Source organism: Oncorhynchus tshawytscha, linkage group LG16 (genome assembly GCF_018296145.1).
Source record: "Oncorhynchus tshawytscha isolate Ot180627B linkage group LG16, Otsh_v2.0, whole genome shotgun sequence".
Taxonomy (NCBI): Eukaryota; Metazoa; Chordata; class Actinopteri; order Salmoniformes; family Salmonidae; genus Oncorhynchus; species Oncorhynchus tshawytscha.
Window position 1 is genome coordinate 62,425,964 of NC_056444.1, and position 13,358 is coordinate 62,439,321.

A 13,358-nucleotide genomic window follows, 5' to 3' on the forward strand; every position below is an offset into this window, starting at 1 on the left:
TTAAAAAACTACAAGATACAGGTAAAAAAAATCCATATTAAATGCATAGTATTCTCACACATATCACACACATAATCATAGTTACACTGTACAATAAATAATGAAAGTAGACAGAGCTTGACTCTCAAATTCCTTTGCAAAGTAGTTGCTAGGTGATGGATTCTTTAATCCTCTATATTCATACATACCAGCACACCCTCCCACACCCCAAAATCCATACTCCAACCTCTCTATCTCTCCCCCTGAGAATACAGATTATGTTCTACTTCACTAATATTGATCAAGTGGATGGTATTTCAAATTCTAAAGACCATATGTAAAATGATTTGCCATTTCTCTTGACTTTGTGGAGTAATTGTGTTTGTGTCACACTGCTTCAGATTCTAGAATATGAATAGGAAAACAATCTTGTTTATTTACTTTTGTCATGAGTTTCACACAGTAATCTTCTTATTTTATAGACAGAGAAAGAAACATAAAAAAGTAAATAGGCCACATGTTTTAATATATCTGCTTTGCTTGTGGCTCAGGCAAATTATTGAGGCCATCAAAGCGTAATGCCAATGCCACTTTCCTGTTTGCCACACCCCCTCCCTATAAGGAATTGATGACATTCCAACAGGCGGGGGTTGATGACCTCCTCATTTGTGAATGACGCTTCCGCGAGCTCAGCGTTCAGTTGAGCAACTAATGTGAGTGTTGAAGTATCCCAACCTAGCCTAGAAATAAGAAGAACACTTTCCCAAATGGATCCCCGTGGAATTAAGCTCTTGTTGTTTTCCTATGTATTTATTAGCTTTATATTTATTACACTGCAAACTAAAGAAGGTAAGCGAAGTACTACTTTTACAAATATAATTTCTCCTCTTGCAACAAGTCTATCCTCCTATGCCCAGGTTGTGGGACCACGAGGAAGTTGAACGTATAAAAGCGCAGCGCAAGAACACACTGATACAATAACGCAACTTGTAGAAATGTTTGGTTTTTGTTGTTGCATTTTGACCACAAAGTTAAAAAAAAACAAAAAACATTCGATTATCAGCTGTCTATCCCTGATCACTTTATCAACATGAGGTTGGAATTTTGAATTTACAGATTGTCTCTAGATCAATAAGGTTGCAGTATGACATTGTATGAACATATTAAATATAGCACAGACTCTTAGACAAAAAAAAGACTATGCTACTTTGCCATAGTTGTCCTACACTGAAATAAAATGATCAGATACTTTTCCCCAAAAAAATATTAAGTGGAGATTTCTTTCGATATTTTTTCAAAAGGAATTAAAAAACGATTTCACACTTGTCAGTGCAAGGTAGCCTAACAACTACATATGGGAGACGGATAATTATCTGCATGGCTGGGCTGAACATTCATGTCTGTTACTACTTAGTGCACGCTGAATGATAGAATATACTAACTTTATCATCTATTTCATCAAGTTAATAACTACACCCTAAGCTTCCTTTTTATTTTTAAGTCACTGAGATATGCCTATGTTTAAGTCTCAATTTAGGAAGTGTAAGGGAATACAAAGTTAAATGGAGTAAATATTAGAGTGGCAATTATAATACCAAGAAGCAAATGAACTTCAAAGTGTACTTGTCCCAGCTCTCTCTGTTACAGCAATCACATTAAGACAAGATTACATCAAAAATAGTCTGATGGGTGACAATATTAGTTTATCACTTGTGAATTATATATTATCACTTGTGTATGATGTCCAGCAATAAGAAACAATGCCCTTTGCGACTGCACACCTCATGTAGCCTAGCCCATATGTTTTAATAAGCTTTGTATCACAACTAAAGTGGCCAAATACCATCTTAAAATGAAGCACATTAATCTGCTTTACATGGGGTGTAGAGCCTAACTGGCATATATTAGCAGCGCACGAGTTTCAAGTTTGGGGAAGATACCATAAAAATGCACCCTTTTATAATAATAGTATTACATGCATAATTGCATTTGCGGTCACGTTTGATAATGGTGTTTTCTGCTAATGGAACATTTGCGCTTATAGCCTACTACCATGTGCGCATTGCTGCGCTTCACTAAGTAAAGTGGTTGAATTAGACTTAATTTGGACTTTTTCCCTTGTGCAGAGGTGCTGTTGGATATGAGGGCATCAGGGAGTGAGCTAGGCTGGCTGACCGGGCCATATGAACAAGGAGACAAGCAAGGGGTAAGTATCCATCCACTCTTTTCTATGCCCTGTTCCTGTACTCTTCTCTTTGGGGAAGTAGGGCTGGAGTAGCACATGATATGCCATGTCTCACCTTCACACTACTTTCACAACTCTTATTTGCCAGTATCTGCCTTTACAACTTGGTGCTCAAGTACAAATGTTAGTCATTGTAATGTCAAGTTAAATATGTGAAAGGGTCATATTATTCTAATGGGGGTTGGGTTTTAGTGCGTATCATGTCTGGACTCTCCAAGGGAGAGACAGACTGGAGAGAATGGCAGTTATAGCAAGCGTGGTAGAGAATACTTGTGGTTTTAAGTCCCTCGCTTCAGAAATGTATGTAAGGGTGCAATTAACTTAAGTTTGGAGCATATGGTACCTTTTGGGGAAAATTTGATGTAGCGAGTTAAGTTATCTGTCGTTTCCCATAAGTAGAAAACGGGTTGTCTTTCATCACAGTAAAACAGATTGTTGTTTTTTTTCTTATCGTTTGCTTTTGTGTCATGCGTGCTTGGGCCCAATTTTGTGTCATTAACATTTGAGTGGTCATTCAGTTGCATGCAAATAATTACAAGTTGGTCTCTTTGATGGGTTGATGACTCAAAGGCAAATTTGGGCATGCTGAACATACATAATCCTTAAAATCTTAAAATTCCTCAAAATAGTGTCTTCAATTGTGTACTAACAGTTATGTTGAATTTCACCTGGCACAATCTTGCTGAAGTTCAACTACTGTATAGACCAGGAAGATAAAGTTAATTGAAAGCCTGAATAGTTGTTATTTTACAATATTTTATGTTTTTATAGCACTTAATTGTAGACCAAATTGACACGTATCAAGATAATTATGATATCATGTATTATAATTCAAAATGTTTCTACCACGTTTGAATCACCCATTAAAACATTTTGTAATAGTTTTATGGAGCTTCTTGCTCTTGTGTTGCATGCCTCCGTTTTATATGTGATGCCACACAGTCAGCCAACAAAGCACATTCCTTTAATAAATAGCATAGTGGAAACATGCAGAGAACAAACCACAGGCTCAGCCACCCGTGGGGCCAAATGTATTTGAGCCTCCACTATTACGCTGAAGCATGTTAGAAGTAGGGCTGTTGCGGTGACCGTATTACCGCCACACCTGCGGTCACGAGTCATAAAGGCAGTCAAATTCCATATGACCACTTAGTCATGGTAAATAGGCTTCTCTAAATTAAGCATATAGGAGTACCTATTTCTTTGTTAACCGCTCAACACAGAATAGCCGCATGTGCGCACTCCCTCAAATCGCTTAGAGAAAATATATATATTTTTTATACAGGTTTGTTCAATTGTATCCTTCATACTATAAAATAATGCCATGGAATTATAAACAAATCTTGTCTGCTAAATCTACTAGTCTAGCCCACAGCCATTTGGCATAACCACATCAGGACCTAACATAAGGACAACTCGGAGTATGCTATTCTTTTCTTCTGAAATGAACTACATTTCTTCATATCATGCTTCTTTAGAACGGTCCAAAATAAATAAAGGATTTATTGTGAAGGTGTAGGCTATATTACATGGATTTATTCAACTTTGTTGTGTGGAAGCCAGGAGATGCTAAATGTGTTTGTTAATTAACAGTCAATTACCGTGAGACCAACAGGTATTTGCTTGACAATCCCCGGCTGATGAAATTTCGTGACCGCCACAGCCCTAGTTGGAAGACTTCTCACTAAAATGTCTAACTGCTGTGGCAGCAAGAGTTGGATACATGGGTCAACATCTTGCTTAAGATGCCTCATTGTTGACAGGCCTCAGGGGTATTTCAATAGTATTGTAAAAATCAGTGGGCTTCATTCCTTCGCTAAGACCTCTGGACTTTTTTCGCCACTTATGTCTTGATATGTTCCTTTGGGGTCTCCCTCACTTACTTTCCCTTTGCCTCCAGGGTTAAAATTACAGGGGTGCTAGTCACTCCTATAACAAATCAAGGCACCCTCATTAGAATTTAAGATGTCAACATGGGCAGTAGGGAACCCCAATAAGCATTGAACATTTTAACTTTGCTTAAAATGTATCCCACAGAGTAAGTGTTTGACTGAATTCCTGATAGTCTGTCTGTGTGGTTGTTTCAGTGGGAGGTGGTCCAGAGGAGTCTCAACGGCTCACAGTTCTATACCTACTCGGTGTGTAACGTGGGCGAGCGTGAGCAGGACAACTGGCTGCGCACCACCTTCATCCAGCGCCGCCCGTCAGCCTCTAGAGTCTTTGTGGAGCTGCAGTTCATCGTGCGTGACTGCAACTCGTTCGACGGCTCATCGCTTACCTGCAAGGAGACCTTCAACCTGTTCTCCTCTGAGTCGGACGCTGATATCGGCACCAACTTCCGCAAGGGCCAGTTCAAGAAGGTGGCAACCATCGCACCCGACGAGATCACCAGCCGCAATGAGCTGCACATCAACACAGAGACGCGGGTGGTGGAGAGTCTCAGCAGGAAAGGGTTCTACCTTGCCTTCCAAGACATCGGGGCCTGTGTGGCGCTGCTCTCTGTCAGGGTCTACTACAAGACCTGCCCGGCCACTGTCAAAAGCCTGGCAGCCTTCCCCGAAACAGTGGCAGGGGGGGGGGAGAACCAGGCCCTGAGGGAGGTGGCAGGGGCCTGCGTAGAGAATGCTGTGAGCGAGGAGACGCCCCGCATCTACTGCACGGTGGATGGAGAGTGGGTGGTGCCCGTCGGACAGTGCCAATGTAGGCCTGGCTACGAGGCCGTCAACGGCACATGCCGAGGTAAGGTGTATGTTCCTTTGTTGGCTGGTGGTCTGAGAATCTTTCCTCTCTCGCATCATGGATTCTAATGCTGTGTATGTGTGTGGGGGCTTGTGAGTGTGAGTTATGTTTTTTAATTTGTGTTGGCTATAAAAAATGCAAATATTTAAAAGACACAGTAACATAATGATGCTGAGACTCCGATTTTTCACTTGAACATTTTTTTTTTACAATTTCCACAGAATTTTACAAAATACATTTACTTAAAGAACAGCGCAAATGCAAAGTTTGGTAACAGAATGACGGAACAAACAGCACAAACAGCCATTCTGTTCCCAAACTTTGCATCTGCACTGTTCTTCATGTAAATGCATTTATGCTACATTTTTAATGGAAATTGTTCAATGTCATCCTTGTGCATATTTGGCTGGTTTGTTTAACTTTGCAATCATTTGTTTTTGTTTGACATGCATTTTAAAGTGGAAAATCTGATTCTCGGCATCATTCCATAACTGAAAAGTGTTTGCGGTCACCCACTCTTGTTAGTAGCCATTTTTATCAGGACCTTTGGCCCTTGTAAGCTAGTATCCTGCTAATTTATTGTCATTCATTCATTCTCTTATCTTAAATACTCATACATAGTCTTACCTGGGCTTTGTAGTCATGTTGCCACCATGTTGCATTCAAGTCCTCATCAGAGGCCCTCTAGTCTACATCTCCTCAGTCCTGCCAAAATGACAGATGTTGCTCAAAGACTGGAGAGGCAGAAGTCACTCTGAAACTGTACTGGTGGTGTATTGACTTCTGCAAGGTAAGATGAGGGTAGAGAGGTGGAGGAGAGAAAGCCACTCTGGTTATCAATTCAATTTCAATTCAATTTCAGTTCTCTGGCTTTCTTCGTTACATGCATCAGAGAAATTGTCATTCCTTAAGTCATTGGGCATTCCTTCTCTCCCTCTCTCTCTCATATCTGCTGTAAGAGACTAGGTTTCACCATGTGAGTGTTTTTGTGTGTGACTGCAGCAGGGTGAGAGAGAGAGAGAGCATGTTGGCATGCTCAGGCCTGTTAGGAGCTGTTCCGCGATGTGGCAAACTCCCATCACTGGAACATTAAGCATGTTGCTACACCACTGATTCTGGGAGACACACACACACACACACACACACAATCTGTTTCCCCTCCATTGGTAGTGTGTGTGTGTGTGTGTGTGTGTGTGTGTGTGTGTGTGTGTGTGTGTGTGTGTGTGTGAGATTTTTTTTTTTAAGTGAGGAATGGAATGTAAAGGTAGGAGAACAATGAGGTGCAGTGTTGAGCTGTAGGCACTGGCTCCTCTCACCCTCCCCTTCCCATTCTCCACTGCATTCCTCTTCCATTTACTCCCAGATTACTGCAGGTCTGAGGAATTCCCTATGGAAAACTCCTGGCCTGTGTCCCAAATAGGACCCTATTCCCTATATAGTGCACTACTTTTGACCACAGCCCTATACATAGGGAATAGGATGCCATTTGGGACGCACTCCTGCTCCCACCTTACAGAAAAAATGGATTGAGGCTGAATACAGGTTGAATACAGAAAGCTACCGTGTAAGGTGAAAGTGAATGAGCTTGGCATTAGGAGTGGAAACATACACAGATAAAACTGTGCATACAGTACATCAAATGCACACGCAAAGACATACACACACACACACGCACCCTCTTCCCCCCCATGCAGTGTGCTCCAGTTGACTCACTGTTGACATTGACAGTTTTCTTCCTTAAAGGGTAGGTAGCATAAATGTAATCACATGTAACATATGGATTAGCATTAGAATGCGCATCAAAAGTCCCAATGCAAAGTTACACTTCACTTTTCTATTTTTCGAGTTATTACATAAAACTGATCAGAATGCTTATGCTGGAAAAACATTTGCGTGGTGTGACGTAATATGGATAACCTGGCAAGCCAGACTATTCCCTATAATATAAACTCCAACAGAAATAATTTCTAATTAAACAAATCGTTTGCACTCAAATTTTCTGCCTATTTGCAAGCTACTACTTTATGAATGTATTGTTACATATCAGCTTGCAAGGTTGCTAGCCAACTAGCCTACTTACGCTAGGCCTACCAGCCTGCTAACATTACGTTAGCACTGCGTGAGTCGGCCAGTTGCTATCAACACCTAGCTTACAGCTATATTAAAGTAAACCAAAGTGTCCTAAATGCATAACGCCATCTAACCAATTATCAAATAATGTTACCAGTACATGCCGTTATCTTAGCTAGCAAGCAAGCCATCCTGCTAAAGTTTATTTTAGCCTGCTAGCTAGCCAACCACCACATTCAACATAGCTGAGTAGTAAGCCAGACAACAACTAGTCTAGCACAGGCTGGAACCATAGAACACAACAACAAAAATTGCCATCAGATATAAAGTAGAGAGAACAGAGACTTACCAATTGACGCTAAATTAGCTACCTAAGTTAAAGAGCCAATGAGAGGCCTTCAGAGGGAGAGGCCGTTTCACCAGCCGAGGGAGAGTCAGCTAATCCACATTGAATTTAACCGGTTTATCTCCATCACTGCAGACTTTCGCGATGTACCAGTAGGTCGGTAGGAAATAGAGGTTGCAGGCTTCACGCTCGGCACAGCACCTGGTTTCAGTCAGTCTCATTCCAAAACCGAATAAACCGGTCCCGCTTCAAAGCTAGCTTCTCATTTCTGAGTTGTAACTCCGTCCTTGTGGATATTATGGCAATATGTGGGTATTACTGCACTAGCTACGAATGACGGAAAACTACTACATTGCTCGCTTGACTACCACTACTAAACGCACAGGAGAAGAGATCTTTCGCATGAAGTTATATGGTTTCTTTGTAGATTTTCACCAGCAACAACACTTGGTTTGGAATGTAATTACATGCTAGCATAGCGAGTAGCTAATGTTAGCCAGCTGGAACTAGCTAGGTAGCACCGGTTCTCCATATGATGTTGAGAAATAGTGCATTGTGGGTAGTTCTGAAGCTATCCGGAAATAAGTTAAGAAATATGTAAAAATTCTCAAACCACTGTGTGTACACTAAACAAAAATATAAATGCAACATGCAAAAATTTCAAAGATTTTACTGAGTTACAATTCATATAAGGACATTTGTCAATTGAAATTAATTAATTAGGCCCTAATATATGGATTTCACATGACAGGGAATACCTTAAAATAAAAACAGTTTATCTGGTGTGGCCATCATTTGCATCATGCAGCCGGACACATCTTCTTCGCATAGAGTTGATCGGGCTGTTGATTGTGCCCTGTTGAATGTTGTCCCACTCCTCTTCAATGGATTTGTGAACTTGTTTGGTATTGGCAGGAACTAGAACACGCTGTCGTACACGTCGATCCCGAGCATCCCCAACATGCTCAGTGGGTGACATGTCTGCTGAGTATGGAGGCTATGGAAGAACTGGGACGTTTTCAGCTTCCAGGAATTGTGTACAGGTCTTTGCGACATGGGGCTGTGCATTATCGTACTGAAACATATGGTGGCGGATGTATGGCACAACAATGGGCCTCTGGATCACTTCACGGTATCTCTGTGCAATCAAATGGCCTTCGATAAAATGCAATTGTGTTTGTTGTCCATAGCTTATGCCTGCCTATACCATAACCCACCGCCACCATGGGGCACTCTGTTCACGTTGACATCAGCAAACCGCTTTCCCCCACAAAGCCATCTGCCCTGTACAGTTAAAACTGGGATTCATCCGTGAAGAGCACACTTGTCTGGCATACCAGTGGCCATCGAAGGTGAGCATTTGCCCACTGAAGTCAGTTACAATGATAAACTGCAGTCAGGTCAACACCCTGGTCAGGATGACGAGCACTCAGATGAGTTTCCCTGAGATGGTTTCTGACAGTTTTTGCAGAAATTCTTCGGTTGTGCAAACCCACAGTTTCATCAGCTGTCCAGGTGGCTGGTCTCAGATGATCCCGCAGGTGAAGAAGCCAGATGTGGAGGTCCTGGTCTGGCATGGTTAAACCTGGTCAGTGGTTGTGAGGCCAGTTGGACATACTGCCAAATTCTTTAAAATGACAGTGGCTTATAGTAGATAATTGAATATTAATTTATCTGGCAACAGCTCTGATGGACATTCCTGCAGTCAGCATGCCAATTGAAAACTCCCTCAACTTGAGAAATCTGTGACATTGTGTTGTGTGACAAAACTGCACATTTTCGAGTTGCCTTTTATTGTCCCCAGTACAAGGTGCACCCGTGTAATGGTAATGCTGTTCAATTAGCTCACTAACAGGGATGTAAATACATTTGTGCACAAAATGAAGAAATAAGCTTTTTGTGGATATGGAATATTTCTGGGATCTTTTCATTTCAGCTCATGAACCATGAGACCAACACTTTACGTGATACGTTTATATTTTTGTTCAGTATAGTTATAGGTTACCAGATCGTGACTACAACTAAGTCTTTGACCACACCGTGTTGAGTAAAAACTCATGCTTCCTACCCTCTAAGAATGCCTTTCTTTACACATAATCTTTGCTGGCAGAAAGGAACACAAACTTTGTTACCACACAAAGACACACATTTGACCTGGCTGCTCCTTGGATTGTGTCGAGCTGACCGTGCCCACACCCTGTCACCCACATTAAAGGCACATGTACACTCATCCCAGAGCTGGGCAAATATGTCTTAAGGCCAACTTGACCTGCGTTCCAAATGGCATCCTATTCCCTATGAACTGCACTATTTTTGACCAGGGCCATTTGAGACGCACACTCAGTATCTAAATGCTCTTGTTTACACACAGTCTGAATGTTGTTGAGCTCTTTTTTTTGTCTGTGGGAAAAATCCTGAGGGAACCAGTAAATTAGTTCTGTTAAGGTTATTTTCTCCCAAAGGAGGATTTCCCTTTTCCAGTAATCTAGGCCTAGTTTTCCTCTCCCCTAAACTGATGTCGGTGACTAAGTTGAAGCTGCATGACTGTGCCTGCCGTGTGGTGAATGACTTTATGGGTAGTAATTGACTTGGGTGTGTGTGCTTTATGTGCAGTAACTACTGGTTCTGCCTGCGTCTTTGTCTTCCTGCCCTCATTTCTTTTGCTCGTTCTATTTTCTTTTTTCCCTTTCGTAATCTCTTTTATTGCTCCCAGGCTCTACCCCCCTTTCTAATCTCCATTTTCCAACTCTCCTGTAAGTTTTATGATCAAAAGTAACATTATTACTGACTATTCCCTCATGGAACCAGCTACAAGACAACATTTTTCTATTGCTCTCTGGATGATGAAGATATTATTATGGTTGGTCTGTGTGCATCTACTGAATGTGACACCAATTGAATCGCAACATTCCGTTTCACACGACCCAGATGTGACTATTTAGACTTTGTGCTGTTCTGTGTATGCCAGTAAATAAAACAAGTATGTTTTGCTTATTTGACAACTGTCTCCAAAAATAATAAACAGACGCAACATTTGAAAAGTATGCCTGATCTGTGTACCGTAGTTTGGTGGGGATACACATACTGCACATCACAGGAGGCTGCTGAGGGCAGAATCAAATCAAATTTAGCAGATGTTATTGCAGGTGTAGCGAAATGCTTGTGTTCTTAGCTCCAACAGTGCAGTAGTATTGAAAAACTATTCACAACAATACACACATGTAAAAGAACAGAATTAAGAAATATATAAATATTAGATTGAGCAATGTTGGAGTGGCTTTGACTAAAATACAGTATATACATATAAGATGTGAAAACATTATTTAAACAATATTGAAGTGGCCAGTGATTCCAAGTCTATGTATACAGGGCAGCAGGGTTGTGGAAGCCGGCTAGTGATGGCTATTTAACAGTCTGATGGCCCTAAGACGGAAGCTGTTTTTCAGTCTCTCGGTCCCAGCTTTGATGCACCTGTACTGACCTCGCCTTCTGGATGATAGTTGGTGTGAACAGGCCGTGGCTTGGGTAGTTGATGTCCTTGATTATCTTTTTGACCTACCTGTGACATCGGGTGCTGTCTGCGTCCTGGAGGGCAGGTAGTTTGCCCCCGGTGATGTGTTGAGCAGACCGCACAGGAGAGACCTGCGGTTGCGGGCGGTGCAGTTTGCCTTACCAGGCAGTGATACAGCCCGACATTATGCTCTCAATTGTGCATCTGTAATAGTTTGCTGGTCTTAGGGGCCAAGCCAAATTTAGTTGAAGAGGTGCTGTTGCTCCTCCTTCACCACACTGTGTGGGTGGACCATTACAACAAGCCTACAAGCCCTCAGTCCAGCCTCTCTCAGCCTATAGCGGACAGTCTGAGCACTGATGGAGGGATTGTGCATTCCTGGTGTAATTCGGGCAGTTGTTGTTGCCATCCTGTACCGCAGGCGTGATGTTCGGATGTACCGATCCTGTGCAGGTGTTGTTACACGTGGTCTGCCACTGCGAGGACCATCAGCTGTCCGTCCTGTCTCCCTGTAGCGCTGTCTTAGGTGTCTCACAGTACGGACATTGCAATTTATTGCCCTGGCCACATCTGCAGTCCTCATGCCTCCTTGCAGCATGCCTAAGGCACGTTCACGCAGATGAGCACGGACCCTGGGCATCTTTCTTTTGGTGTTTTTCAGAGTCAGTAGAAAGGCCTCTTTGGTGTCCTAAGTTTTCATAAGTGTGACCTTAATTGCCTACCGTCTGTAAGCTGTTAGTGTCTTAACAACTGTTCCACAGGTGCGTGTTCTTTTAATTGTTTATGGGTTATTGAATAAGCATGGGACACAGTGTTTAATCCCTTTATAATGAAGATCTATGACGTTATTTGGATTTTTACAAATTATCTTTGAAAGACAGGGTCCTGAAAAAGGGCTGTTTCTTTTTTTGCTTAGTTTACATATTCCTCTTGTCCAAATGGAATAGGGCAGTGTGCAGTGTGATGGCGATTGCATCGTCTGTGGATCTATTGGGGCGGTAAGTGAAGTGGATCTAAGGTATCAAGGAAGGTAGAGGTGATATGATCCTTAACTAGCCTCTCAAAGCACTTCATGAAAGTTATATTCTTGGTAGTAATGCTGGGGATATCCAAAAGTAATTTCCAGTTGTATGCAATAACACAAAAATCTTTCTGGCCTAATAATGTAAGAAATATCACACAGAAAAATGAAATACTGCTGCTTAGGAGCTAGAAGCAGAGCTGCATATCTGTTGGCACCGTCTCATATCGGCTCATAATAATGGCCGGAATAGAGCAAATGTAATGGCATCAAACACCTGGAAACCATGTATTTCATACTATTCCGCTCCAGTCATTAACACAAGCCCATTCTCCCCAATCAAGGTGCCACCAACCTCCTGTGCTGTACATGCAGCAAAAACAGTTGCCGTTCTTCACATATTGGACAAGAAACGTCCACATTTTGTCCAGATAAAGTGTCAACTGAAATGTAAAAACGTTTTAATGTTCTGAATATGTCTACTGGGATCACAGCATTGATATGACACAGGTGATAGTGAATACTTGACAAAAAGAGAGGATTCACCCCAGTTTACTCCCTAGAGAGTCATTATGAAGAGCGGAACAATTGTTATTTTGGTGCAACATATCAGCAGTGCAGTCTGGTGCTGGAACCAACTTGTTTATTGTAATCAGAAAGAAACATCTCTGGGACTGGTTTGTGACGTTTTGTTCTTTATCAGATGGGGTGCATAGGCCTACAGTGTTACATATACTATTTTCCGCTCCATGGAATCCATAGCTTAAGAGGAGTCATCATTATGGATACTGTGGATTTACTTGGCCTATGATTGCATTGTGTTGATAGTCAAAGAAATCCTCATTAAGGGCTATTTTTGGACTTTCAGCAGATGTTCATATCAGTCTTTCTTTCTTAACCTTTTGAAAATGGGGAGGTTTCAGGAGATTGACTGTGATTACATTGAATGTGTTTCTGTGATCTTGTGCCAAGTTGATATCGACCTCTCAAACTGAGGTTCAGAGCGTGGGCTAGATAATGGAGGGACTCTGAGTAAATTGCCTCATCAGTGTCATGCGCTATCACGGTGAAGCTCCATTTGGAATAAATGTAGGACCCGTCATTATTCCTAAAGAAATTCACGGCATAGTGGCCAATATTTATCTAAATTGTGAATTATAAATATGTTTCACTGATGCTGTTGAATAATGCATTTGAATTGATGGCGCAAGTTTAGCCTTTGCTTTTACATGAATTCAATAGGCCTATAAGGTGTGGTTACAATGTCACATCCTATTGATTTTAGGATCCAGCGGTAGGTACAGTTAAAGGGGCAATCAGCAGTTAAAACTAACAGCCACTCAAGGACATTGAGACTTGTCCTGAAGCCACTCCTGTGTTGTCTTGGCTGTGTGCTTAAGGTTGTTGTCTTGTTCGAAGGTGAATTTTTGCCCCTGTCTGAGGTTCT

General features: G+C 41.7%; 1 protein-coding gene across 2 annotated transcripts in view; it reads left to right on the forward strand.

Moving 5' to 3' along the window:
• The first annotated feature begins 605 nt into the window (after positions 1 to 605).
• The window catches only part of LOC112232575 (ephrin type-A receptor 2), a 34,302-nt gene continuing 21,549 nt past the window's right edge, over positions 606 to 13,358 (forward strand). Inside the window, exons 1-3 of one of the 2 annotated variants that reach the window (XM_024399637.2) lie at positions 606 to 692; positions 2,106 to 2,185; positions 4,312 to 4,963. In XM_024399637.2, the coding sequence (XP_024255405.1) occupies positions 2,120 to 2,185; positions 4,312 to 4,963 (718 nt within the window). In that variant the 5' untranslated portion in view covers positions 606 to 692; positions 2,106 to 2,119. Of the gene's footprint in view, positions 829 to 2,105; positions 2,186 to 4,311; positions 4,964 to 13,358 lie in introns of both variants that reach the window. The other variant, XM_024399636.2, reaches the window with a different exon arrangement.